The following is a 26,971-nucleotide window of genomic DNA, read 5'->3' as shown; positions in this document are numbered from 1 at the left end:
ATTCATCTCACAATTAATGGGTCCACGCGGTAGACCTTTATTAGAAACTGAGCAGTGTGAGCAGGTCCTGTCGTGGATGGCAGAAAGTGCATCCAGCAATCTATCGACCACCCAGAGTTCTGCGCCGTCCAGTGCTGCAACTCTGAATCCTCTGGCTGCTGCTCCTCCTTCCCCCCAGCCTCCTCACTCCATTACAATGACACATTCTGAGGAGCAGGCAGACTCCCAGGAACTGTTCCCGGGCCCCTGCCCAGAATGGCCAGCAATGGTTCCTCTCCCACCGGAGGAGTTTGTCGTGACCGATGCCCAACCTTTGGAAAGTTCCTGGGGTCTGGGGGATGAGGCTGGGGACTTTCGGCAACTGTCTCAAGACCTTTCAGTGGGTGAGGAGGACGATGACGATGAGACACAGTTGTCTATCAATGAGGTAGTAGTAAGGGCAGTAAGTCCGAGGGAGGAGCGCACAGAGGATTCGGAGGAAGAGCAGCAGGACGATGAGGTGACGGACCCCACCTGGTTTGCTACGCCTACTGAGGACAGGTCTTCAGAGGGGGAGGCAAGTGCAGCAGCAGGGCAGGTTGGAAGAGGCAGTGCGGTGGCCAGGGGTAGAGGCAGGGCCAGACCGAATAATCCACCAACTGTTTCCCAAAGCGCCCCCTCGCGCCATGCCACCCTGCAGAGGCCGAGGTGCTCAAAGGTCTGGCAGTTTTTCACTGAGAGTGCAGACGACCGACGAACAGTGGTGTGCAACCTTTGTCGCGCCAAGATCAGCCGGGGAGCTACCAGCCTCACCACCACCAGCATCCGCAGACATATGATGGCCAAGCACCCCACAAGGTGGGACGAAGGCCGTTCACCGCCTCCGGTTTGCACCGCTGCCTCTCCCCCTGTGCCCCAACCTGCCACTGAGATCAAACCCCCCTCTCAGGACACAGGCACTACCGTCTCCTGGCCTGCACCCACACCCTCACCTCCGCTGTGCTCGGCCCCATCCACCAATGTCTCTCAGCGCACCGTCCAGCCGTCGCTAGCGCAAGTGTTGGAGCACAAGTGCAAGTACGCCGCCATGCACCCGCACGCTCAAGCGTTAAACGTGCACATTGCCAAATTGATCAGCCTGGAGATGCTGCCGTATAGGGTTGTGGAAACGGAGGCTTTCAAAAGCATGATGGCGGCGGCGGCCCCGCGCTACTCAGTTCCCAGTCGCCACTACTTTTCCCGATGTGCCGTCCCAGCCCTGCACGACCACGTCTCCCGCAACATTGTACACGCCCTCAGCAACGCGGTTACTGCCAAGGTCCACTTAACAACGGACACGTGGACAAGCACAGGCGGGCAGGGCCACTATATCTCCCTGACGGCACATTGGGTGAATTTAGTGGAGGCTGGGACCGAGTCAGAGCCTGGGACCGCTCACGTCCTACCCACCCCCAGAATTGCGGGCCCCAGCTCGGTGGTGGTATCTGCGGCGGTGTATGCTTCCTCCACTAAACCACCCTCCTCCTCCTCCTCCTCCTCCTCCGCAACCTCTGTCTTGCAATCAAGATGTGTCAGCAGCAGCACGTCACCAGCAGTCGGTGTCGCGCGGCGTGGCAGCACAGCGGTGGGCAAGCGTCAGCAGGCCGTGCTGAAACTACTCAGCTTAGGAGAGAAGAGGCACACGGCCCACGAACTGCTGCAGGGTCTGACAGAGCAGACCGACCGCTGGCTTGCGCCGCTGAGCCTCCAACCGGGCATGGTCGTGTGTCACAACGGCCGTAACGTGGTGGCGGCTCTGCAGCTGGGCAGCCTCACGCACGTGCCATGCCTGGCCCACGTCTTTAATTTGGTGGTTCAGCGCTTTCTGAAAAGCTACCCACGCTTGTCAGACCTGCTCGGAAAGGTGCGCCGGCTCTGCGCACATTTCCGCAAGTCCCACACGGACGCTGCCACCCCGCGCACCCTGCAACATCGGTTTCATCTGCCAGTGCATCGACCGCTGTGCGATGTGCCACACGGTGGAACTCTACGCTCCACATGTTGGCCAGGCTCTATGAGGAGCGTAGAGCTATAGTGGAATACCAACTCCAACATGGGCGGCGCAGTGGGAGTCAGCCTCCTCAATTCTTTACAGAAGAGTGAGCCTGGTTGGCAGACATCTGCCATGTCCTTGGAAACTTTGAGGAGTCTACCCAGATGGTGAGCAGCGATGCTGCAATCATTAGCGTCACCATTCCTCTGCTATGCATCTTGAGAAGTTCCCTGCAAAGCATAAAGGCAGACGCTTTGCGCTCGGAAACAGAGGCGGGGGAAGACAGTATGTCGCTGGATAGTCAGAGCACCCTCCTGTCTATATCTCAGCGCGTTGAGGAGGAGGAGGAGGAGGGGGAAGTGACAGCTTGGCCCACTGCTGAGGGTACCCATGCTGCTTTTCTGTCATCCTTTTTTAGCGTGTATGGCCTGAGGAGGAGGAGGAGGATCCTGAAAGTGATCTTCCTAGTGCGGACAGCCATGTGTTGCGTACAGGTACCCTGGCACACATGGCTGACTTCATGTTAGGATGCCTTTCTCGTGATCTTCGCGTTACACGCATTCTGGCCACTATGGATTACTGGGTGTACACACTGCTCGACCCACGGTATAAGGAGAACCTTTCCACTCTCATACCCGAAGAGGAAAGGGGTTTGAGAGTGATACTATACCACAGGACCCTGGCGGACAAGCTGATGGTAAAATTCCCATCCGACAGCGCTAGTGGCCGAAGGCGCAGTTCCGAGGGCCAGGTAGCAGGGGAGGCGCAGAGATCAGGCAGCATGTACAGCACAGGCAGGGGAACATTCTCCAAGGCCTTTGCCAGCTTTATGGCTCCCCAGCAAGACTGTGTCACCGCTCCCCAGTCAAGGCTGAGTCGGCGGGAGCACTGTAAAAGGATGGTGAGGGAGTACGTAGCCGATCGCACGACCGTCCTCCATGATGCCTCTGCCCCCTACAACTACTGGGTGTCGAAGCTGGACACGTGGCCTGAACTAGCGCTGTATGCCCTGGAGGTGCTTGCTTGTCCTGCGGCTAGCGTCTTGTCAGAGAGGGTGTTTAGTGTGGCTGGGGGAATCATCACGGATAAGCGTACCCGCCTGTCAACCGACAGTGCCGACAGGCTAACACTCATCAAGATGAACAAAGCCTGGATTTCCCCAGACTTCTCTTCTCCACCAGCGGACAGCAGCGATACCTAAGCAATACGTAGGCTGCACCCGCGGATGGAAGCATCGTTCTGTATCCCCATCCAAAACGGGGACATTTCTGCTTCATCAATCTGTGTATAATATTCCTCCTCCTCCTCCTCCTGCTCCTCCTCCTGAAACCTCACGTAATCACGCCGAACGGGCAATTTTTCTTAGGCCCACAAGGCTCACTCAAATAATTTTTGTAAACAATTTTAGACGTTTCAATGCTCATTAAAGCGTTGAAACTTTCACCTGAACCAATTTTTATTTTAACTGGGCTGCCTCCAGGCCTAGTTACCAATTAAGCCACATTAACCAAAGCGATTAATGGGTTTCACCTGCCCTCTTGGTTGGGCATGGGCAATTTTTCTGAGGTACATTAGTACCGTTGGTACACCAATTTTTTGGGGCCCTCACCTACAGTGTAATCAAATTAATTTTTTGCCCACCTGCATTAAGCACGACGTTACATCCGCTGTGTTGGGCACTGCAATGGGATATATTTATGTACCGCCGGTGGCTTCCTGGCACCCACCCATGCTGTCGGTCCACACGGAGTTGTAACTGCATGTGTCCACTTCTAAAGAACCCCAGTGTGACTGGGGCATGCAGTGTGGGCCGAAGCCCACCTGCATTTAATCGGACGTTACCTCAGCTGTGATGGGCACTGCAATGGGATACATTTATGTACAGCCGGTGGGTTCCAGGGAGCCACCCATGCTGTGGGTCGACAGGGACTTCACAATAGGGAGTTGTACCTGCCTGTGACTATTTATAAAAACCGCAGTCTGACTGGGGCATGCAGACACCTTGACAGAATGAATAGTGTGTGGCACATAGGTTCCCCATTGCTATGCCCACGTGTGCAGCTCCTGATGGCGGTGACACAGGATTATATTTCTCATTGCTTCTGTACAGCATTGTGGGCTATCGCCCCGCCCCTTTTAAAGAGGGTCGCTGCCTAGCCGTGCCAACCCTCTGCAGTGTGTGCCTGCGGTTCCTCCTCATGGCAGACGCACTTATAAATAGACATGAGGGTGGTGTGGCATGAGGGCAGCTGAAGGCTGCGCAGGGACAGTTTGGTTAACGCTGTGGACACTGGGTCGTGCAGGGGGGGGGGGGTTGGGCAGCATGTAACCCAGGAGAAATGGCAGCGGAGTGTCATGCAGGCAGTGATTGTGCTTTGTTGGAGGTAGTGTGGTGCTTAGCTAAGGTATGCCATGCTAATGAGGGCTTTTCAGAAGTAAAAGTTGTTGGGAGGGGGGGGGGCACTCTTGCCGCTATTGTGGCTTAATAGTGGGACCTGTGAACTTGAGATGCAGCCCAACATGTAGCCCCTCGCCTGCCCTATCCGTTGCTGTGTCGTTTCCATCACTTTCTTGAATTGCCCAGATTTTCACAAATGGAAACCTTAGCGAGCATCGGCGATATACAAAAATGCTCGGGTCGCCCATTGACTTCAATGGGGTTCGTTACTCGAAACGAACCCTCGAGCAACGCGATAATTTCGTCCCGAGTAACGAGCACCCGAGCATTTTGGTGCTCGCTCATCTCTAATTACTACTAAGGCATTACATGTCATAGATGCACACCAGAGTACGGTATCACGTGTCATACATGACACCACAGCGCAGTATTACATGTCATACATGCATATAGCACCGCACAGCTCCAACACACACATGGCCGGCCGCTCCAACACACAGATGGCCGGCCGCTCCAACACACATAGCCGACCGCTCCAACACACAGATGGCCGGCCGCTCCAACACACAGATGGCCGACCGCTCCAACACACAGATGGCCGGCCGCTCCAACACACAGATGGCCGACCGCTCCAACACACAGATGGCCGCCCGCTCCAACACACAGATGGCCGCCCGCTCCAACACACAGATGGCCGACCGCTCCAACACACAGATGGCCGGCCGCTCCAACACACAGATGGCCGGCCGCTCCAACACACAGATGGCCGACCGCTCCAACACACAGATGGCCGGCCGCTCCAACACACAGATGGCCGACCGCTCCAACACACAGATGGCCGACCGCTCCAACACACAGATGGCCGACCGCTCCAACACACAGATGGCCGACCGCTCCAACACACAGATGGCCGACCCCTCCAACACACAGATGGCCGCCCGCTCCAAAACACAGATGGCCGACCGCTCCAACACACAGATGGCCGGCCGCTCCAACACACAGATGGCCGACCGCTCCAACACACAGATGGCCGCCCGCTCCAACACACAGATGGCCGCCCGCTCCAACACACAGATGGCCGCCCGCTCCAACACACAGATGGCCGACCGCTCCAACACACAGATGGCCGACCGCTCCAACACACAGATGGCCGACCCCTCCAACACACAGATGGCCGCCCCCTCCAACACACAGATGGCCGACCCCTCCAACACACAGATGGCCGACCCCTCCAACACACAGATGGCCGACCGCTCCAATACACAGATGGCCGCCCGCTCCAACACACAGATGGCCGCCCGCTCCAACACACAGATGGCCGCCCGCTCCAACACACAGATGGCCGACCGCTCCAACACACAGATGGCCGACCCCTCCAACACACAGATGGCCGCCCGCTCCAACACACAGATGGCCGACCCCTCCAACACACAGATGGCCGACCGCTCCAACACACAGATGGCCGACCGCTCCAACACACAGATGGCCGACCGCTCCAACACACAGATGGCCGACCGCTCCAACACACAGATGGCCGACCGCTCCAACACACAGATGGCCGCCCGCTCCAACACACAGATGGCCGACTGCTCCAACACACAGATGGCCGCCCGCTCCAACACACAGATGGCCGACCCCTCCAACACACAGATGGCCGACCGCTCCAACACACAGATGGCCGACTGCTATCTTACCTTGTTCCGGGAGATACATGCAGATCGCTGAAGATGCTTCTCCGATGTTTCCTCGTGACGCTATAGAGGGCTGAACGCTCAAGCAATACTCATTTGCGCCAACAAGTCCCGGAATACTGAAACTCTCGTACTCCTCCATGTGCTGAAACTAAGAAGAAGAGGTCTAAGAAGCTGATGAGTGCACGGCCCGACGTATCATCTTCACATGTTGTATGCGCTAATGCATGAAATCCTCAATGTGCAGTAGGACGCAGTCTGACATATGTGCGAGGATGGTCGATTGCGCCAAACACAACAGACATTCTTCAGATGGTTTTAACCAGAGAACCTAAACGGCCGACGCTGGGCAAAAAGCCGGCGAGAGTCAGTGGTAATCTGTCCCTCTGAATGCTCTGCATGAGCGCTAACAGCCTTGGTGGCGACGTCAACACTCGTGCAGTCGTTTAGCCGACAGTCGTCCTGTGTAAATGAAGAATTATACTACTCTCTGATTCCGACTGCTGCTCTCACTCCAGTCAACCATGTTGGGTAGCAAACTACCACAGGTCCACACAAGCTAGGTGACCCATCCACGGGTGCTAAGTGGCCCGCCCACGGGAGCTAAGTGGCCCATCCACACACGTGTTCTAACACTTGTGGGGCTACTGTTGGGTTTCCCACCAAACGGCATCTGATTTACGTACTCCTCAGCGCCATGTTGGTTAAGGATGGGTCACTGGCTACATACCCGTGAAGCACTGCATGATGCAGTATAACACCGGTCCTAGTCGTCAGGGGCCCCAAGCCTTTATGCTGCCTGAAGCAAAGTGTTAAATGCCCCCCCTCCCCCATCTGCAAAAGCACCCACTCAATTTACAGGCATTGAAAGTGCCAATACACAAAAAGCCAACACATGTATGAACCATTGAGTCTTGTCTGAAGGGACAGAGTAATAGTGACCACCCCCTTTGTGGCCCCAGTAGTAATAGTGACGACCCCCTTTGTGGCCCCAGTAGTAATAGTGACCACCCCCTTTGTGGCCCCAGTAGTAATAGTGAGCTCCATAGTGGCCCCAGCAGTCTTAGTGCCCCCTGGAGGTCCTGGTAGTAAAACTATCCCCTATAGTGGACGTTGGGCAGCAACCCGACAAACATTGAACTGGCATCACTGGAGTCAGTCTGTGACCTTTGACATCTGTGCTGGGTGCAGGAGCATGAACTCTGGGGAGAGAGGTCAGAGGTCACAGACGGACTCCAGTGCAGCAGCCGGCAGAAGGGAGTTCAATGCTTGTCGGGTTGCTGCCTGGCCGACTCCCAACTAGCAATTATTTTTTACTAGCCATTTAGGCGTAACGGGAAGTCAGCGAACCCACAGTGGAAGCTGAGCGACAAACAGCAAGTGAACGAAAACTGCACGACGGCTTCGCGTTTACACGTGGCGATTATTGCGCACTTCTGTTGGAACAACTTTTGAGCGATAATCGATATGTGTAATGAGCCAGAAGGCTTCCGCCAGACTCCCCTGAGAAGTACGTCCAATATCTGAACTCCGGGGTCTTGACCCGCGAGGGGCTCTGCCACTCCCTATATAGAGAGGCTCTAGGGCTCAGGCTTAGAGGTGGGAGGGGCTTCAGGACGCCTTCAGGGAGCGCCACTGAAGATTTACGACACTGCGGTCTAATCAGCCTGATGGCTGGACTTCGCACTCAGATTAGAGCTGCGGAGACGGATCCCCCGCCACACGCTCGCACAATCTCTGCAGATTTGGGCTGGATGTTAACGGGGTTCTCTCTCACTTCTTATAAGGGTTCTTTGACAAAAAAGCTTATCCTAAAGTGCCCCCTGCTGGGACCCCCATCTGGGGCAGTAAGTGTTGAATTTTCCTGCAGCGCCACCGCAGGGTAAATCAGGCATTACACGGTGTTCATTCATATCAATAGGTTGTGTCTGATACACAGAACAGGCCGGGTCCTCCAGAGCAGAGACACTCTTTGTAACTGCTGTACCCTCTGAACACAGACCCCCTCTATGTCCCAGAATGGAGAGCCACAGCAGACCCCCTCCATGACCCAGAACAGCTGCTATCCTGGTGGACCTGTGCCATCCCGATCGCCAGCTGTTTGCCCCGGGCCTCACATTCTGGTAAGGTTAAGCATCGTGGCAGAACCCCTTTAAAGGTAAACACACCTGTACACTACTCAGGGGGCCACCTTTATCACGAAAAATACCGGCCAAGGCAAAAAGGGAGCGAGGTTTGGGGGTGTGATTGGCTTATCACAATGTATGCTTTTCACTCCATTATTCTAGTGGCCCTATCATTAGAGCCGAAAATAGTAATGCCTCAAGTAGTGGCCCCATTAGTAATATTGTCCCCCTTAGTGGCCCCAGAAGTAGAAGTGCCCCTGTTAGTAGCACCAGTAATGATAGTTAGTGACCCAATTTGTGCCCCCAGTAGTAACAGTGACCCAATTAACCCTTTCCAATCCACTGTCTGACATCTTCCTATATTCTGATTGATGCTTGTACAGCTCCAATGTCAGAAGACATCCGACAGGGTATTCTTACTGTCCATTGCTAGCCACTCCGCTATCGTAGCCTTTCTAGCGCACACACACTGGCTTAAGCCAGCGAATGGCACAGTTGTATAACAACAAAAAGAGAAAGCCTTTTAGGAAACCCGGAATCCAAAATTTGATTGGAAAAGATTAATGGCCCTAGTAGTAATAGTGACCCCACTAATAGCCCTAGTAGTAAAAGTGACCCCCATTAATGGCACTAGTAGTAATAGTCATCCCATTAAAAGCACTAGTAGTAATAGTAACCCCAGTAATGGCCCTAATAGTAATAGTGACCCCAGTAATGGCCCTAGTAGTAACAGTGACGCCATTAATAGCTCTAGTAGTAATAGTAATCCCATTAATAGCCCTAGTAGTAATAGTGACCCCATCAATAGCCCTAGTACTAATAATGGTGACCCCATTAATAGCCCTACTAGTAATAGTGACCCCAGTAATAGCCCTAGTAGTAACAGTGACCCCAGTAATGGCCCTAGTAGTAACAGTGACCCCAGTAATGGCCCTAGTAGTAACAGTGACCCCAGTAATGGCCCTAGTAGTAACAGTGACCCCAGTAATAGCCCTAGTAGTAATAGTTACCCCATTAATAGCACTAGTAGTAACTGTTACTATTAGGGCAATTACTGGGGTTACTGTGACCCCATTAATGACCCTAGTAGCAATAGTAACCCCAGTAATATCCCTAGTAGTAATAGTGAGCCACTTTATGGCCCTAGTAGTAATAGTGACCCCACTAATAGCCCTAGTAGTAATAGTGACCCCAGTAATGGCCCTAGTAGTAATAGTGACCCCAGTAATGGCCCTAGTAGTAATAGTGACCCCAGTAATGGCCCTAGTAGTAATAGTGACCCCAGTAGTGGCCCTAGTAGTAACAGTGACCCCATTAATAGCACTTGTAGTAATAGTGATCCCATTAATGGCCCTAGTAGTAATAGTTACCCCATTAATAGCACTAGTAGTAACTGTTACTATTAGGGCAATTACTGGGTTTACTGTGACCCCATTAATGACCCTAGTAGTAATAGTGACTCCATTAATGGCCCTAGTAGTAATAGTAACCCCAGTAATAGCCCTAGTAGTAATAGTGAGCCAATTTATGGCCCTAGTAGTAATAGTGACCCCATTAATAGCAGGAGTAGTAACCCCATTAATGGCCCTAGTAGTAATAGTTTACCCAATAATGGCCCTAGTAGTAATAGTGACCCCACTAATGGCCCTAGTAGTAATAGTGATCCCAGTAATGGCCCTAGTAATAATAGTGACCCCAGTAATGGCCCTAGTAGTAATAGTGACCCAAGTAATGGCCCTAGTAGTAATAGTGACCCCAGTAATGGCCCTAGTAGTAATAGTGACCCCAGTAGTGGCCCTAGTAGTAACAGTGACCCCATTAATAGCACTTGTAGTAATAATGATCCCATTAATGGCCATAGTAGTAATAGTGACCCCATTAATGGCCCTATTAGTAATAGTGACCCCAGTAGTGGCCGTAGTAGTAACAGTGACCCCATTAATAGCACTTGTAGTAATAGTGATCCCATTAATGACTCTGGTAGTAATAGTGATCCCAATAATGGCCCTAGTAGTAATATTGACCCCAGTAATGCTCCTAGTAGTAATAGTGACCCCATTAATGCTCCTAGTAGTAATAGTGACCCCAATAGTGGCCCCAGTAGTAATAGTGACCCCAATAATGGCCCTAGTAGTAATAGTGACCCTAATAATGGCCCTAGTAGTAATAGTGACCCCAATAATGGCCCTAGAAGTAATAGTGACCCCATTAATGGCCATAGTGGTAATAGTGACCCCATTAATGGCCCCAGTAGTAATAGTGATCACAATAATGGCCCTAGTAGTAATAGTTATCCCACTAATGACCCTAGTAGTAATAGTGACCCCATTAATGGCCCTAGTAGTAAGAGTGACCCAATTAATGGCCCCAATAGTAATAGTGACCACAATAATGACCCTAGTAGTAATAGTAATCCCATTAATTACCCTAGTAGTAATAGTGACCCTCAGCCAGACCAGCCAGGGCATTTACACTTAACTGAGGTTGCAGACTCCATCCAGTGTAAACCTACACAGATCCCTGGACTCGGTCCTCCTCCTCGCGCTTGTGTTCCACCCACTCACACGGGGCGCTGCACTCTACATGGGTACATGTGCTGTACGCATCGCAGATGCCAGGGAAGTACTGGCCTATGTGAGTACAGCGGGCGGCGTCTGGGACACAAACACCAGGAGGATCCAGGGTCCTGTGTGAATACGACGCATTGTGTCCCGCAAGCTCAGTCATGCGAATGCGCTGGCCGGTCGGCTGGACAGAGTAACGGCCGGGCGGCAGCTTATCCTACAAGGGTTCATGCGTTCCTCCCGCAATCCTTCAGGACGGCATATTCTGTGACTGCACGCGCAGATTTGCAGCGCCTTACCGTGTGATTATCTTTGGTTCGCCGGATTTGCACTTTATATCTGCGGTTAAATCGGAAGATGTCCCTGTAGTCGCGAGTGAGGCTGCCGTTGGTGATCTTGGGTAAAATGAGCTCAACATGTAGTGAATAGTCACGGACAGCGAGAACGACGGATGGCGGCGGAAGGTGAACTGTGGGGAAACAGTAAGATTAGTGTGTATGCCGTAACGCAGAAGAACATGCCAAGGCCACGAACTGGAGAAGCCACAAGAGTTAAACCACCTCCAAGAACATCTCACATCCCCCAGTGACCCCAAATCTCTCAGATCGGCCATGAAAGTCCAACTAGTGGTTGGCAATAAGATATAAACTGCATGTAGACCTTGTGTGAAGGTGTATCGTGGCGTCCGCGACCAGCCTGAGCTCCGCCCTCCGACAACGCTCCGCACCCTTGCATAATAGCCGGCACTCCTGGGCAAGGTCTCCGCCGTGAGATCGCAGGACTGGAGGCTGGTAAGGTAACAATGTGGCACGGAGGTCCAGTTGGGGCCGTCGGACCCGTAACTAAAGAACAAAAGTGAAATGTTGTAACACACCATCAACACCAGGGGGCACAAACTTCTCTGGGGGCCACATTGTCAGTCTGAATCAATCTCAAGAGCCACAAGCCGTAAATGCCCGATAGGTTCCGGATCCAGGAAAGTGAGGGTCCGCTTCTCCCCACTCACATTGCAGAGAGTGATGGTCAAGGCAGGGGCAGCGGGTGGTGGGCTGGGGCGCTCCACTGCAGGGAACCTGAAATGCTGAAGCTTCTCCCATTAACTATAGCAAACAGAAACAAATGCATGCCCATCCCCCTGCTCATCTGCGCCTTTCTGGAGGGCGACACAGCGGTCAGGAGACCCCCATCCTGTCAGGGTTGCCACCTTAGAGGTGAAAAGGGGGTGTGCTTAGGGGCGTAACTTATGACATGGTTTTACCTTCATTATTCTAGTGCCTGCCACTAGTAACAGTTCCCTCTGTGACCCCAACAGTAATTGACCCTCAATAGTAACAGTACCCCCACAGAGGCCCCAACAGTAATTGACCCTCAATAGTAACAGTACCCCCACAGAGGCCCCAACAGTCATTGACCACCAGTAGTAACAGTACCCCTCTGTGCCCTCAATAGTAATGGACCCTCAGTAGTAACAGTACCCCCTCAGTGGCCCCAATAGTAAACATGTCCCCAGTAGTAACAGTACGCCCTCAGAGGTCCCAACAGTCATTGACCACCAGTAGTAACAGTCCTCCTCAGTGGCCCCAATAGTAAACATGTCCCCAGTAGTAACAGTACCCCTCAGTCGCCCCAATAGTAATGGACCTTCAGTAGTAACAGTACCCCCAGAGTGGCACCAACAGTAATAGACCCCCAGTAGTAACAGTAGCCCCTCAGTGGCACCAACAGTAATAGACCCCCATTAGTAACAGTACCTCCTCAATGGCCCAAACAGTAATAGACCCCCAGTAGTAGCAATAGCCCCTCAGTGGCCCCAACAGTAATGAACCCTCAGTAGTAACAGTACCCCCTCAGTCGCACCAACAGTAATAGACCCCCATTAGTAACAGTACCCCCTCAGTGGCCCAAACAGTTATAGACCCTCAGTAGTAACAGTACCCCCTCAGTGGCCCAAACAGTTATAGACCCCCAGTAGTAACAGTACCCCCTCAGTGGCCCAAACAGTTATAGACCCCCAGTAGTAACAGTACCCCTCAGTGGCTCCAACAATAATAGACCCCCATTAGTAACAGTACCCCCTTAATAGCCCAAACAGTAATAGACCCCCAGTAGTAACAGTACCCCTCAGTGGACCCAACAGACATTGACCACCAGTAGTAACAGTACCCCCTCAGTGACCCCAACAGTAATAGACCCCCCAGTAGTAACAATACCCCCACAGTGGCCCCAACAGTCATGGACCTCTCAGAAGTAACGGTACTCCCTCAGAGGCCCCAACAGTAATAGACCACAGTAGTAACAGTACCCTCTCAGTGGCCCCAACAGTAATGGTGTCCCCAGTAGTAAAAGTAACCCCTCAGAGGTCCCAATAGTAAAATTATCCCAGTTGTAACAGTACCCCCTCACTGGCCTCAACACTCATAGATCCCTAGTAGTAAAAGCACCCCCTCAGTGGCCCCAACAGTAATGGTGTCCCCAGTGGTGAAAGTAACCCCTCAGTGGTCCCAACAGTAATATACCCCCAGTAGTAACAATACCTCCTCAGTGGCCCAAACAGTAATAGTGTCCTCAGTGATAACAGTACCCCATCAGTGGCCTGAAAAGTATAGACCCCCAGTAGTAACAGTACGCCCTCAGTGGCCTAACAGTAATAATGACCACAGTAGGAAGAGTAGCCCCTCAGTGGCCCCAATAGCAATAGACCCCAGTAGTAACAATAGCCCCTTAGTGGCCTCAACACTCATACACCCCTAGTAGTAAAAGCACCCCCTCAGTGGCCCCAACAGTAAAAGTGTCACCAGTTGTAACAGTACCCCCTCAGTGGCTTCAACAATCATATACCCCCAGTAGTAACAGTACCACCTCAGTGGCCCCAACAGTAATAGACCCCAGTAGTAATCATACTCCTTCAGTGGCCTCAACAACAAAAAAAGTGTCCTCAGTAATAATAGAACCCCCTCAGTGGTCCCAACAGTCATAGACCCTCAGTAGTAACAATACCTCCTCAGTGGTTCCAACAGTATTAGTGTCTCCAATAGTAAAGGTATCCCCTCAGTGGCCACAACAGTAATAGACCCCCAGTAGTAACAGTACCACCTCAGTGGCCCCAACAGTAATAGACCCCAGTAGTAACAGTACCCCCTCAGTGGCCCCAACAGTAGTAGACCCCCAGTTGTAACAGTACCACCTCAGTGGCCCTACCAGTAATAGTGTCCTCAGTAGTAATAGTACCACCTCAGTGGCCCCAGCAGTAATAGTGTCCTCAGTAGTAACAGTACCCCTCAGTGGCCCCAACAGTAGTAGACCCCCAGTTGTAACAGTACCACCTCAGTGGCCCTACCAGTAATAGTGTCCTCAGTAGTAATAGTACCACCTCAGTGGCCCCAGCAGTAATAGTGTCCTCAGTAGTAACAGTACCCCTCAGTGGCCCCAACAGTAGTAGACCCCCAGTTGTAACAGTACCACCTCAGTGGCCCTACCAGTAATAGTGTCCTCAGTAGTAACAGTACCACCTCAGTGGCCCCAACAGTAATAGACCCCAGTAGTAACAGTACCCCCTCAGTGGCTCCAACAGTAATAGTGTCCTCAGTAGTAACAGTACCCCTCAGTGGCCCCAACAGTAGTAGACCCCCAGTTGTAACAGTACCACCTCAGTGGCCCTACCAGTAATAGTGTCCTCAGTAGTAATAGTACCACCTCAGTGGCCCCAGCAGTAGTAGTGTCCTCAGTAGTAACAGTACCCCCGCAGTGGCACCAAAAATTATAGACCCCCAGTAGTAACAGTACCTCCTCAGTGGCCCCAACAGTAATAGCGTTATAATTATAAAATGCGACTGTGACCTCCCCCCGCACCCCATTAAGGCAGGAGCGCAGACATCGGGGGGAGCGGTCAGTCCTCACACCCTCAGACCAGTGGTTACTTGTGATCCATATGGAATAACCCTGGGACATCTTTCTTCAGCGCCCGTGTTCTTCCTCCGTAAGGCTGACTTCACACAGGGTGGATTTGCCACAGAAATTCTGTGTGGAGTTTTGCTGTGGCACATCCACCTGCGGCCACGAATCCAGGGACCAGCCAGCCACACGGACGAGATTTTGTCAAATATTGCGTCCACACGGGACGGCCAATCCATCATGGCAAACCCGGCATTAGTCAGCGCTGTCTATTTTTCTTCTTTTCCGTTGCGGCCATGCTCCTCTCTATGGGAGAGCTGTCTGCAACGGAAAAGCATGTAGCCAAGCCGCTCCAAACCCACGGCTAGGTGTCGCAGGTTTTGAAGCTGCGCTTTCCTGGAGGAAATCTTGCGGTTTTTCACTGCGGCAAAACTGCGAGATTTCTGGTCGGATTCCACCCTGTGTGAACCCAGCCTTACTCCTCCTGGAAATATATGAACACACTGATAGCTGGGTGTTACTAGTTTGGGGCATCCTTACACAGTCTGACATTGCTTAATCAAGAGCTGGCAGTATCAGACAGGGCAGCACCTCTGCTGTGGGAAATGAGGAGCTGCAGAGAGCCACAAATTTCCAGGAGGAGTGATAGAGGAAGTCTATGAGTTGTAAGAATAATAATAATAATAATAATAATCTTTATTTGTATAGCGCCAACATATTCCGCAGCGCTTACATAGACAGGGGAAATACAGAGACAAAAGTACAAAAAATTACAGAACCACGGTTACAATCGTAATCAGCTGATGGAAACAATAGGGGTGAGGGTCCTGCTCCAACGAGCTCACATACTACAAGTAATGGGGTGATACAGAAGGTAAAGGGGCTGGAGGTGTGCACAGTATCGCGTGCTGGAGAGTGAGGGATGCTATATACAGACAACAGTCAGACATTTAGCTATGCGACGGCAGGATCAATATGACTACAGGAGCGGTTTATGATGGCTAGCAGGGATTGCAGTCAGTAGGTCAGGAAACATGTTATCAGGCGGAGTACAGAAGGGTTTGTTTAGGGAATGCGGTATGCATCCCTGAAGAGGTGCGTCTTTAGAGCACGCCTGAAGTTTTTCGAGTCCTGGATTGCCCGGATGTTCTTTGGTAGTGCGTTCCAGAGGACCGATGCTGCTCTGGAGAAGTCTTGGAGGCGGGAGTGAGAAGTTCGAATTAGAGGGGTGTGCAGTCTAGTTTCGTTTGCCGAGCGGAGAGCCCGGGCTGGGTGATGGATTGAGATGAGGGAGGCGATATAGGGGGGCGCTGCACTGTGGAGGGCTTTGTGGATGAAGGTGATAAGTTTAAATTGAATTCTGTATTTAACTGGCAGCCAGTGCAGTGACTGGCACAGGGCAGAGGCATCCGAGTAGCGGCTGGACAGGAAGATGAGCCTGGCTGCCGCATTCAGGATGGATTGTAGAGGGTAGAGTCTGGTGCAGGGGAGGCCGACCAGCAAGGAGTTGCAATAGTCGAGCCGTGAGTGGATGAGGGCAACAACAAGCGTTTTCAGCGTGTCTATGGTGAGAAAGGAGCGGATTCTTGAGATGTTCTTTAGGTGCAGCCGACATGTTCGGGCCACTGACTGGATGTAGGGAGTAAATGAGAGATCTGAGTCGAATATGACCCCAAGGCAGCGGGCATGTTGTCTAGGAGTTATGGTGACGCCACACACTGAGATGGAGATGTCAGGAGGAGGTCGGTTTGTGGAAGGAGGAAACACCAGTAAGTCAGTTTTAGAGAGGTTTAGTTTTAGGTAGAGAGAGGACATGGTGTTAGAGACAGCAGACAGACAGTTGGTGATGTTTTGGAGGAAAGGTGCAGAGATGTCACGGGAAGAGGTGTATAACTGGGTGTCATCAGCATAGAGGTGGTAATGGAGGCCAAAGCTCCTGATGGTTTGTCCAACAGGGGCTGTGTAGATAGAGAAAAGGAGGGGGCCAAGGACCGAGCCTTGGGGGACCCCAACAGCAAGGGGAAGAGAAGGAGAGGTAGAGCCAGCAAAGGAGACACTGAAAAAGCGGTCAGATAGGTAGGAGGAGAACCAGGAGAGAGCAGTGTCCTTTAGGCCGATGGAGCGAAGCATACTGAGGAGGAGTTTGTGGTCAACTGTGTCAAATGCTGCAGAGAGATCGAGGAGGATCAGTAGGGAGTAGTCACCCCTCGATTTGGCTGACAGTAGGTCGTTTGATACCCTTGTAAGGGCAGTTTCTGTGGAGTGTTGGGGTCGGAAGCCAGACTGTAGGGGGTCGAGGAGAGAGTTCTCTGATAGATAGCTTACAAGGCGGGAGTAAACCAGCCGTTCTAGTAATTTGGAGATGAAGGGGAGGTTTGAGATGGGTCGGTAATTGGCAACGTCAGTTGCGTCAAGAGTCGGCTTCTTTAGCAATGGGGATATGATGGCATGTTTGAAAGAAGAGGGAAAGATGCCAGAGGCCAGAGAGAGGTTGAATATAGTGGTGAGATGCGAGATGACCACTGGGGAGAGGGATCGGAGGAGGTGTGAGGGGAGAGGGTCGCTAGCGCAGGTGGTGGGGCGAGCAGAGAAGAGCAGTTTGGAGACTTCTTCCTCTGTTGCTGGTCTGAGTACAGACAGTGAGCAGGAGCTAGCTGCAGTGCTGACAAGACTAAGGTCAGGGCTAGTCTGGGGTTGGGAGGTTATTTCTTGACGGATGTCATCAATTTTCTTTTTGAAGTAGGCAGCTAGTTCAACAGCACTGAGATCCGTCACCGGGGGCTGCGGTTTAGGGCTGAGAAGGGAGTGAAAAGTATCAAAGAGCTGTTTAGGGTTGTGCGATAGTGAGGAGACGAGAGAGGTAAAGTAGACTTGTTTGGCGTGGTGGAGGGCGAAGTTGTAGGTTTTGAGCATGAATTTGTAGTAAGAAAAGAGGCTCCATAAATTTGTGGAGAACAGAAGTATTAAGTAAACCAGGCACATCCTCGCGGTAATGGCCATCTGTAAAAGCCCCTCGAGTGAACGGGGTCCGCTGAACAACTAGAGCATGTAAACATGATGAGAGCGGGGCGTCTCTTACCTTCTATACTCAACTTCATACAAGATGCCATCAACGCCGGCGCTGCGGTCACCGTCCCAGATCAGAGTATGGTTGAAAAAATCCATTTGGAAGTGAAGATGTGTGGGGGGTGCGAGACTCCCTCCTGCGGGGGACAGGTCTAGTGTTAATGGGCATCAGAATCTACAGTATATACACAGTCTATACAATATATTATATATATATATACACACACACACACACACTAGCTGATATAGCCGCCTTCAACTTAGGTGATTTATTAAAGGTGTTTAGCTGCTGTTTGCACAGAAGATCTCATGGAGTGGTGATAACTTTAGAGGAGCTGAGGAATAAACTCTGTCTACACATAGAAGAGCGTTAGATTCTCCTCAGACTGCATGTACTGATGTCTCTCTGCAGAATGTGCCGCCTCTCCCACTCTCATCACTTTATACCCTTAAAGGTAACGCCTCTTTTTATTCAAATCTACCAACAGATTGGAGATTGCAGCCCCTTCAATATATTCTTCATATATATTTAGACAAAAAGAGGTCAGTTAGATTCTCCTCAGTATATAAACATAGAGATGAGGTAGATTCTCCTCAGTATATACACATAGAGGTGAGGTAGATTCTCCTCAGTATATACACAGAGAGGGGAGGTAGATTCTCCTCAGTATATACATAGAGGTGAGGTAGATTCTCCTCAGTATATACACACAGAGGTGAGGTAGATTCTCCTCAGTATATACACACACAGAGGTGAGGTAGATTCTCCTCAGTATATATACATAGAGGTGAGGTGGATTCTCCTCAGTATATACACATATTGAAGTGAGGTAGAGTCTCCTCAGTATATACACATAGAGGTGAGGTAGATTCTCCTCAGTATATACACATAGAGGTGAGGTAGATTCTCCTCAGTATATACACAGAGAGGGGAGGTAGATTCTCCTCAGTATATACATAGAGGTGAGGTAGATTCTCCTCAGTATATACACACAGAGGTGAGGTAGAGTCTCCTCAGTATATACACACAGAGGTGAGGTAGATTCTCCTCAGTATATATACATAGAGGTGAGGTGGATTCTCCTCAGTATATACACATATTGAAGTGAGGTAGAGTCTCCTCAGTATATACACATAGAGGTGAGGTAGATTCTCCTCAGTATATACACATAGAGGGGAGGTAGATTCTCCTCAGTATATACACACAGTGGTGAGGTAGATTCTACTCAGTATATACACATAGAGGTGAGGTAGATTCTCCTCAGTATATACACACAGGGGTGAGGTAGATTCTCCTCAGTATATACACATAGAGGGGAGGTAGATTATCCTCAGTATATACACATAGAGGTGAGGTAGATTCTCCTCAGTATATACACATAGAGGTGAGGTAGATTCTCCTCAGTATATACACATAGCAGTGAGGTAGATTCTCCTCAGTATATACACATAGCAGTGAGGTAGATTCTCCTCAGTATATACACATAGAGGGGAGGTAGAGTCTCCTCAGTATATACACATAGAGGTGAGGTAGATTCTCCTCAGTATATACACATAGAGGTGAGGTAGATTCTCCTTAGTATATACACATAGCGGTGAGGTAGATTCTCCTCAGTATATACACATAGAGGGGAGGTAGATTCTCCTCAGCATATACACATAGAGGGGAGGTAGAGTCTCCTCAGTATATACACATAGAGGTGAGGTAGATTCTCCTCAGTATATACACATAGAGGTGAGGTAGATTCTCCTTAGTATATACACATAGCGGTGAGGTAGATTCTCCTCAGTATATACACATAGCAGTGAGGTAGATTCTCCTCAGTATATACACATAGCAGTGAGGTAGGTTCTCCTCAGTATATACACAGAGAGGTGAGATAGATTCTCCTTAGTATATACACATAGCGGTGAGGTAGATTCTCCTCAGTATATACACATAGCAGTGAGGTAGGTTCTCCTCAGTATATACACAGAGAGGTGAGATAGATTCTCCTTAGTATATACACATAGAGGGGAGGTAGATTCTCCTCCGTATATACACATAGAGGTGAGGTAGATTCTCCTCAGTATATACACATAGAGGTGAGGTAGATTCTCCTCAGTATATACACATAGGGGGAGGTAGATTCTCCTCAGTATATACATACAGAGGTGAGGTAGATTCTCCTCAGTATATACACATAGAGGGGAGGTAGATTCTCCTCAGTATATACACATAGAGGTGAGGTAGATTCTCCTCAGTATATGCACATAGAGGGGAGGTAGATTCTCCTCAGTATATACACATAGAGGTGAGGTAGATTCTCCTCAGTATATACACATAGAGGTGAGGTAGATTCTCCTCAGTATATACACATAGAGGGGAGGTAGATTCTCCTCAGTATATACACACAGTGGTGAGGTAGATTCTACTCAGTATATACACATAGAGGTGAGGTAGATTCTCCTCAGTATATACACACAGGGGTGAGGTAGATTCTCCTCAGTATATACACATAGAGGGGAGGTAGATTATCCTCAGTATATACACATAGAGGTGAGGTAGATTCTCCTCAGTATATACACATAGAGGTGAGGTAGATTCTCCTCAGTATATACACATAGCAGTGAGGTAGATTCTCCTCAGTATATACACATAGCAGTGAGGTAGATTCTCCTCAGTATATACACATAGAGGGGAGGTAGAGTCTCCTCAGTATATACACATAGAGGTGAGGTAAATTCTCCTCAGAATATACACATAGAGGTGAGGTAGATTCTCCTTAGTATATACACATAGCGGTGAGGTAGATTCTCCTCAGTATATACACATAGAGGGGAGGTAGATTCTCCTCAGCATATACACATAGAGGGGAGGTAGAGTCTCCTCAGTATATACACATAGAGGTGAGGTAGATTCTCCTCAGTATATACACATAGAGGTGAGGTAGATTCTCCTCAGTATATACACATAGCGGTGAGGTAGATTCTCCTCAGTATATACACATAGCAGTGAGGTAGATTCTCCTCAGTATATACACATAGCAGTGAGGTAGGTTCTCCTCAGTATATACACAGAGAGGTGAGATAGATTCTCCTTAGTATATACACATAGCGGTGAGGTAGATTCTCCTCAGTATATACACATAGCAGTGAGGTAGGTTCTCCTCAGTATATACACAGAGAGGTGAGATAGATTCTCCTTAGTATATACACATAGAGGGGAGGTAGATTCTCCTCCGTATATACACATAGAGGTGAGGTAGATTCTCCTCAGTATATACACATAGAGGTGAGGTAGATTCTCCTCAGTATATACACATAGGGGGAGGTAGATTCTCCTCAGTATATACATACAGAGGTGAGGTAGATTCTCCTCAGTATATACACATAGAGGGGAGGTAGATTCTCCTCAGTATATACACATAGAGGTGAGGTAGATTCTCCTCAGTATATACACATAGAGGTGAGGTAGATTCTCCCCAGTATATACACATAGAGGTGAGGTGGATTCTCCTCAGTATATACACATAGAGGTGAGGTGGATTCTCCTCAGTATATACACATAGAGGTGAGGTAGATTCTCTTCAGTATATACACATAGAGGGGAGGTAGATTCTCCTCAGTATATACACATAGAGGTGAGGTAGATTCTCTTCAGTATATACACATAGAGGTGAGGTAGATTCTCCTCAGTATATACACATAGAGGGGAGGTAGATTCTCCTCAGTATATACACATAGAGGTGAGGTAGATTCTCCTCAGTATATACACATAGAGGGGAGGTAGATTCTCCTCCGTATATACACATAGAGGTGAGGTAGATTCTCCTCAGTATATACACATAGAGGTGAGGTAGATTCTCCTCAGTATATACACATAGGGGGGAGGTAGATTCTCCTCAGTATATACATACAGAGGTGAGGTAGATTCTACTCAGTATATACACATAGAGAGGAGGTAGATTCTCCTCAGTATATACACATAGAGGTGAGGTAGATTCTCCTCAGTATATATACATAGAGGTGGGGTAGATTCTCCTCAGTATATACACATAGAGGTGAGGTGGATTCTCCTCAGTATATACACATAGAGGTGAGGTAGATTCTCCTCAGTATATACACAGAGGTGAGGTAGATTCTCCTCAGTATATACACCTAGAGTGGAGGTAGATTCTCCTCAGTATATACACATAGAGGTGAGGTAGATTCTCCTCAGTATATACACATAGAGGTGAGGTAGATTCTCTTCAGTATATACACATAGAGGGGAGGTAGATTCTCCTCAGTATATACACAGAGGTGAGGTAGGTTCTCCTCAGTATATGCGTCCTCAGCGCTCGTAACGGTCTTGCTGGTGAAGCGTGTAGCTTTTCCCAGTCTGGAGGTAGCGGGTGTCTGTAGCTGCACGCCATCGCAGGCCCCAGCGAGTACCAGAGAAGTTTCCAGAATCCCTGACGTGTTCCTCCTCGCCGTGATACACGCCGCAGCCTCCCGCCTGACGCAAGCTGCTTCCTGCATTCGTCTCTCCGGTTTCTGTTGCAGCTTCCGTTCCATCAGATTCCTGTTAGAAGTTCTAGAAGGTCGCTGTCATGTCGTCACTGAACCTTCCTCTCCAGCTGATGCAGAAGTGACGGAGGGAAAGTGGCGGCTCGCCGTCCGTGTTCTGGAGATTCCAGGGAACTTCTGCTATCATACGACAGGCGTTACCACTGAGCGGCCGCTTTATTAGAGATACGGTTGGCACTTAGTTGCCAGAATCGCATCCTTTTACGCCGCAGCGCCGGGCGCCTCTTCTGTGGGGGTCCTGGCACGGGCCGCAGACGCCTCTTCTTCTGTGCCGCCGTACACAGGAGCGCTAGATACACTTCTCAGGTGCCGCCAAATCTGCTCCTCCGGAAACAGCTGCCGCAGTTACAGAGCCCGTTGACCGCCGTCCGATGCGCCACTGTGGTGCGCCGCCTCTCCCGGTTCGTCGCGGACACTTTATAGAAAAGTTGCCAGAATACGAGGGTTTTCAAGTCATTAAAAAACTAAACAATTTACCGGAAATGGTTAAAAATAAGAACCCAAGTTAAACTCTCCCCTCCCCCGGCAGCAGAGCACTACTACTCCTATCCTCCCCACCGCTGCAGTCGTATAGCACTGAGGCCGCGGATCGGCTGCAGCGCTTACGTGCATTTGGGGTGCTGCTCGCGGGAAACTTGGTGTTTATTTTTAACCATTTCCTGCCCTCTGTCCAGCAGTGTGCGGCGGCCCCGAGGTCTTCAGGCTCTGGCGATATATACTGTCTGCGGGGTCTCTCAATACGCGCCGTATGTAGCGCACAGCGGGGCGCTGGAGTCATATGTTCCTGCAGCCAGATGGCGGCGCTCCGGACACTTCTGACTGATCTCCTGCTTCCAGGCACTGATGTTTTTGATGTTTTTGAGGAATACAAGGTATACTTATTGGACATTTCCTAGAAAAGGGAACACGCAGCGACTTCAGCCCGCAGGGTTACCAGCAGAGCGACTCCGCAGCGGAATGAGGAACATATAGATTGTGGGCGCCGTCTTCCTGCCGGGGGTTTCCGTCCTCATACCGTCCAGCAGCGTGTAATCACCAGCAAACCCCAGAAGCTGCCAACATGTTCAGTATTACAGTATACAACATTGTATAATACCGCACAGCCCACCATATAATACTGTACAGCCCAAAATACCGCACACCCCACCACATGCCGTACAGCCCAGTATATAATACCGCACACCCCATCACATGCCGTACAGCCCAGTATATAATACCGCACACCCCACCACATACCATACAGTCAAGCATATAATACCGCACACCCCACCAAATGCTGTACAGCCCAGCATATAAGACCGCACACCCCACCACATAAGACCGCACACCCCACCACATACCGTACAGCCCAGCATATAATACCGCACAGCCCACCATATAATACTGTACAGCCCAAAATACCGCACACCCCACCACATGCCGTACAGCCCAGTATATAATACCGCACACCCCACCACATGCCGTACAGCCCAGTATATAATACCGCACACCCCACCACATACCATACAGTCAAGCATATAATACCGCACACCCCACCAAATGCTGTACAGCCCAGCATATAAGACCGCACACCCCACCACATAAGACCGCACACCCCACCACATGCCGTACAGCCCAGCATATAAGACCGCACACCCCACCACATACCGTACAGCCCAGCATATAATACCGCACACCCCACCACATACCGTACAGCCCAGCATATAATACCGCACACCCCACCAAATGTTGTACAGCCCAGCATATAATACCGCACACCCCACCACATACCGTACAGCCAAGCATATAAGACCGCACACCCCACCACATGCCGTACAGCCCAGCATATAATACCACACACCAATCACATGCCGTACAGCCCAGCATATAATACCGCACACCCCACCACATACCGCACAGCCAAGCATATAATACCGCACACCCCACCACATGCCGTACAGCCCAGCATATAATACCACACACCCCACCACATACCGCACAGCCAAGCATATAATACCGCACACCCCACCACATGCCGTACAGCCAAGCATATAATACCGCACACCCCACCACATGCCGTACAGCCCAGCATATAAGACCGCACACTCCATCACATGATGTACAGCCCAGCATATAATACCGAGCACCCCACCGCATACCGTATAGCCAAGCATATAATACCGCACACCCCACCACATAAGACCGCACACCCCACCACTTGCTGTACAGCCCAGCATATAATACCGAGCACCCCACCACATGCCGTACAGCCCACCGCATACTGTGCACCCCACTACATACCATACAGCCAAGCATATAATACCACACACTGTACACCGCACCATATAATATTGCACACCCCACCGTATAATACCGTACACTCCACCAGCGAGTTGTTAATCCGGGTATACAGGCAGGCAGGAACTATTAGGGGTAGATCCAGGGAACAGTCTGATTGCCATTAGGGAGTCGGGAAGGAATTTTTCCCCCAAATGGGCTAATTGGCTCCTGCCTCTTGGGGTTTTTTGCCTTCCTCTGGATCAACAACATAGGAGGATAAACAGGCTGGACTAGATGGACATTGTCTTCATTCGGCCTTACCTACTATGCTGCATACTGTACACTCCACTGCATAATACTGCACACCCCACCACATACTGTACACCCTACTGTATAATATCATACACCCAACCACATACCCTACAGCCCACCATATTATATCACACAGCCCACCGTATAATACTGTACATCCCACCGCGTGCTACACACACCACCCTATAATACCGTACAGCCCACCATATAATACTGTACATTCTACCACATACCGTATACCCCACTGTAGAATACCATATACTGTACACCCCACCGTATAATACTGCACACCACCCATATACTGTACATCCCACCATATAATACCACACACCCCACAGCATAACACCATACAGCCCACTGTATAATACTGCACACCCCACGACATACTGTACACCCTACTGTATAATATCATACACCCCACCACATACCCTACAGCCCACCATATTATATCATACAGCCCACCATATAATACTGTACATCCCACCACATACCGTATACCCCACTGTATAACGCACACCACATACTGTACACCCCACAATAAAATACCATACAGCCCACCGCATAATACTGCACACCCCATCGTACATCGTACACCCCACCGTATAATACTGTACATTCTACCACATACCGTATACCCCACCGTATAATACCACATACTGTACACCCAACCGTATAATACTGCATACCCCACCACATACTGTACACCCCACCGTATAATACTGCATACCCCACTACATACTGTACACCCCACCGTATAATACTGTACACACCACCGTATATTACCGCACACCCAACCACATACTGCACAGCCCACCGTATAATACCACACACCCCACAGAATAACACCATACAGCCCACTGTATAATACTGCACACCCCACCACATACTGTACATCCCACCGTATAATACTGCACACCCCACCAGATACCGTACACCCCACTGTATAGTACTGTATGTCCAACCATATAATACTGCACACCCCACCATATAAAACTGTACACCACCCATATACTGTACATCCTACCATATAATACTGCACACCTCGCCATATTGTACTATATACCCCCTATACACTGTAAACCCCACTGTATAAAACAGCACAACTCACAATTGATTACTGCACCCCGTCCCATCCCAACACATGACACTGTACACTCCCCCATAAATACTGCACCACACAGTACTGCACACCCTACCATATAATACTGTCCATCTACCTCATGACTGTCCCTGCATGTGTCCAGCTCCTGCAGAGGACAGGCAGTACTTACCTGCCACAGGTGAGAGGAGCCACATAGCTGCGCCGAGGAGCGGCAGGCAGCCCTGGAAGAAGAGACATGGACGGGCCATACAGTCCGAGTAGCAACGATTAGTCAGATGTTGCCAATAAGTCTAAACTCGTCCGTCCTGATACTTCCTCATCGTCTCCCCGCCTCAGAGGAGGGTCGGAGTCCCACGCAAGGAAATACCGGCGGAGATTCTCAGAGACTCCGGAGAAGCCGAACCCGACAGAAACTGGCTGATATGGTGCGCTGCGGAGCAGATACAACTGCCCAACACTTACACAACTGCCTACCGCCATACACCACTACCTACCGCCATACACCACTACTGCCATACACCACTACCACCCGCCATACACCACTACCACCCGCCATACACCACTACCTACCGCCATACACCACTACCGCCATACACAACTACCTACCGCCATACACCACTACCGCCATACACCACTATCACCATACACCACTACCTACCGCCATACACCACTACCTACCGCCATACACCACTACCTACCGCCATACACCACTACCGCCATACACCACTACCGCCATACACCACTACCACCATACACCACTACCTACCGCCATACATCACTACCGCCATACACCAGTACCTACAGTCATACACCACTACTTACCGCCATACACCACTACCTACCGCCATACACCACTACCTACTGTCATACACTACTATCTACCGCCATACACCACTACCACCACATACCACTACCTACCGCCATACACCACTACCTATAGCCATACACCACTAACTACCGCCATACACCCCTTACTGCCGCCATACACCACTACCGCGAT

At 50.3% G+C, this 26,971-nt stretch overlaps 1 protein-coding gene across 1 annotated transcript in view; it reads right to left on the bottom strand.

The window, feature by feature from the left end:
* The window catches only part of IL10RA (interleukin 10 receptor subunit alpha), a 32,109-nt gene extending 5,832 nt beyond the window's left edge, over positions 1 to 26,277 (bottom strand). Inside the window, exons 1-5 of the mRNA XM_066606027.1 lie at positions 26,141 to 26,277; positions 17,761 to 17,884; positions 11,451 to 11,632; positions 11,090 to 11,259; positions 6,104 to 6,251 (exon numbers count right to left, since the gene is read on the bottom strand). Of these exons, the coding sequence (XP_066462124.1) occupies positions 6,104 to 6,251; positions 11,090 to 11,259; positions 11,451 to 11,632; positions 17,761 to 17,884; positions 26,141 to 26,219 (703 nt within the window). The 5' untranslated portion in view covers positions 26,220 to 26,277. The remainder of the gene's footprint in view (positions 1 to 6,103; positions 6,252 to 11,089; positions 11,260 to 11,450; positions 11,633 to 17,760; positions 17,885 to 26,140) is intronic.
* Positions 26,278 to 26,971: the final 694 nt, after the last annotated feature.

Source organism: Eleutherodactylus coqui, chromosome 6 (assembly GCF_035609145.1).
Source record: "Eleutherodactylus coqui strain aEleCoq1 chromosome 6, aEleCoq1.hap1, whole genome shotgun sequence".
NCBI classification, from domain to species: Eukaryota; Metazoa; Chordata; class Amphibia; order Anura; family Eleutherodactylidae; genus Eleutherodactylus; species Eleutherodactylus coqui.
The sequence above is the reverse complement of the archived record's forward strand: the minus strand, read 5'-3'. Positions and strand labels throughout refer to the sequence as shown.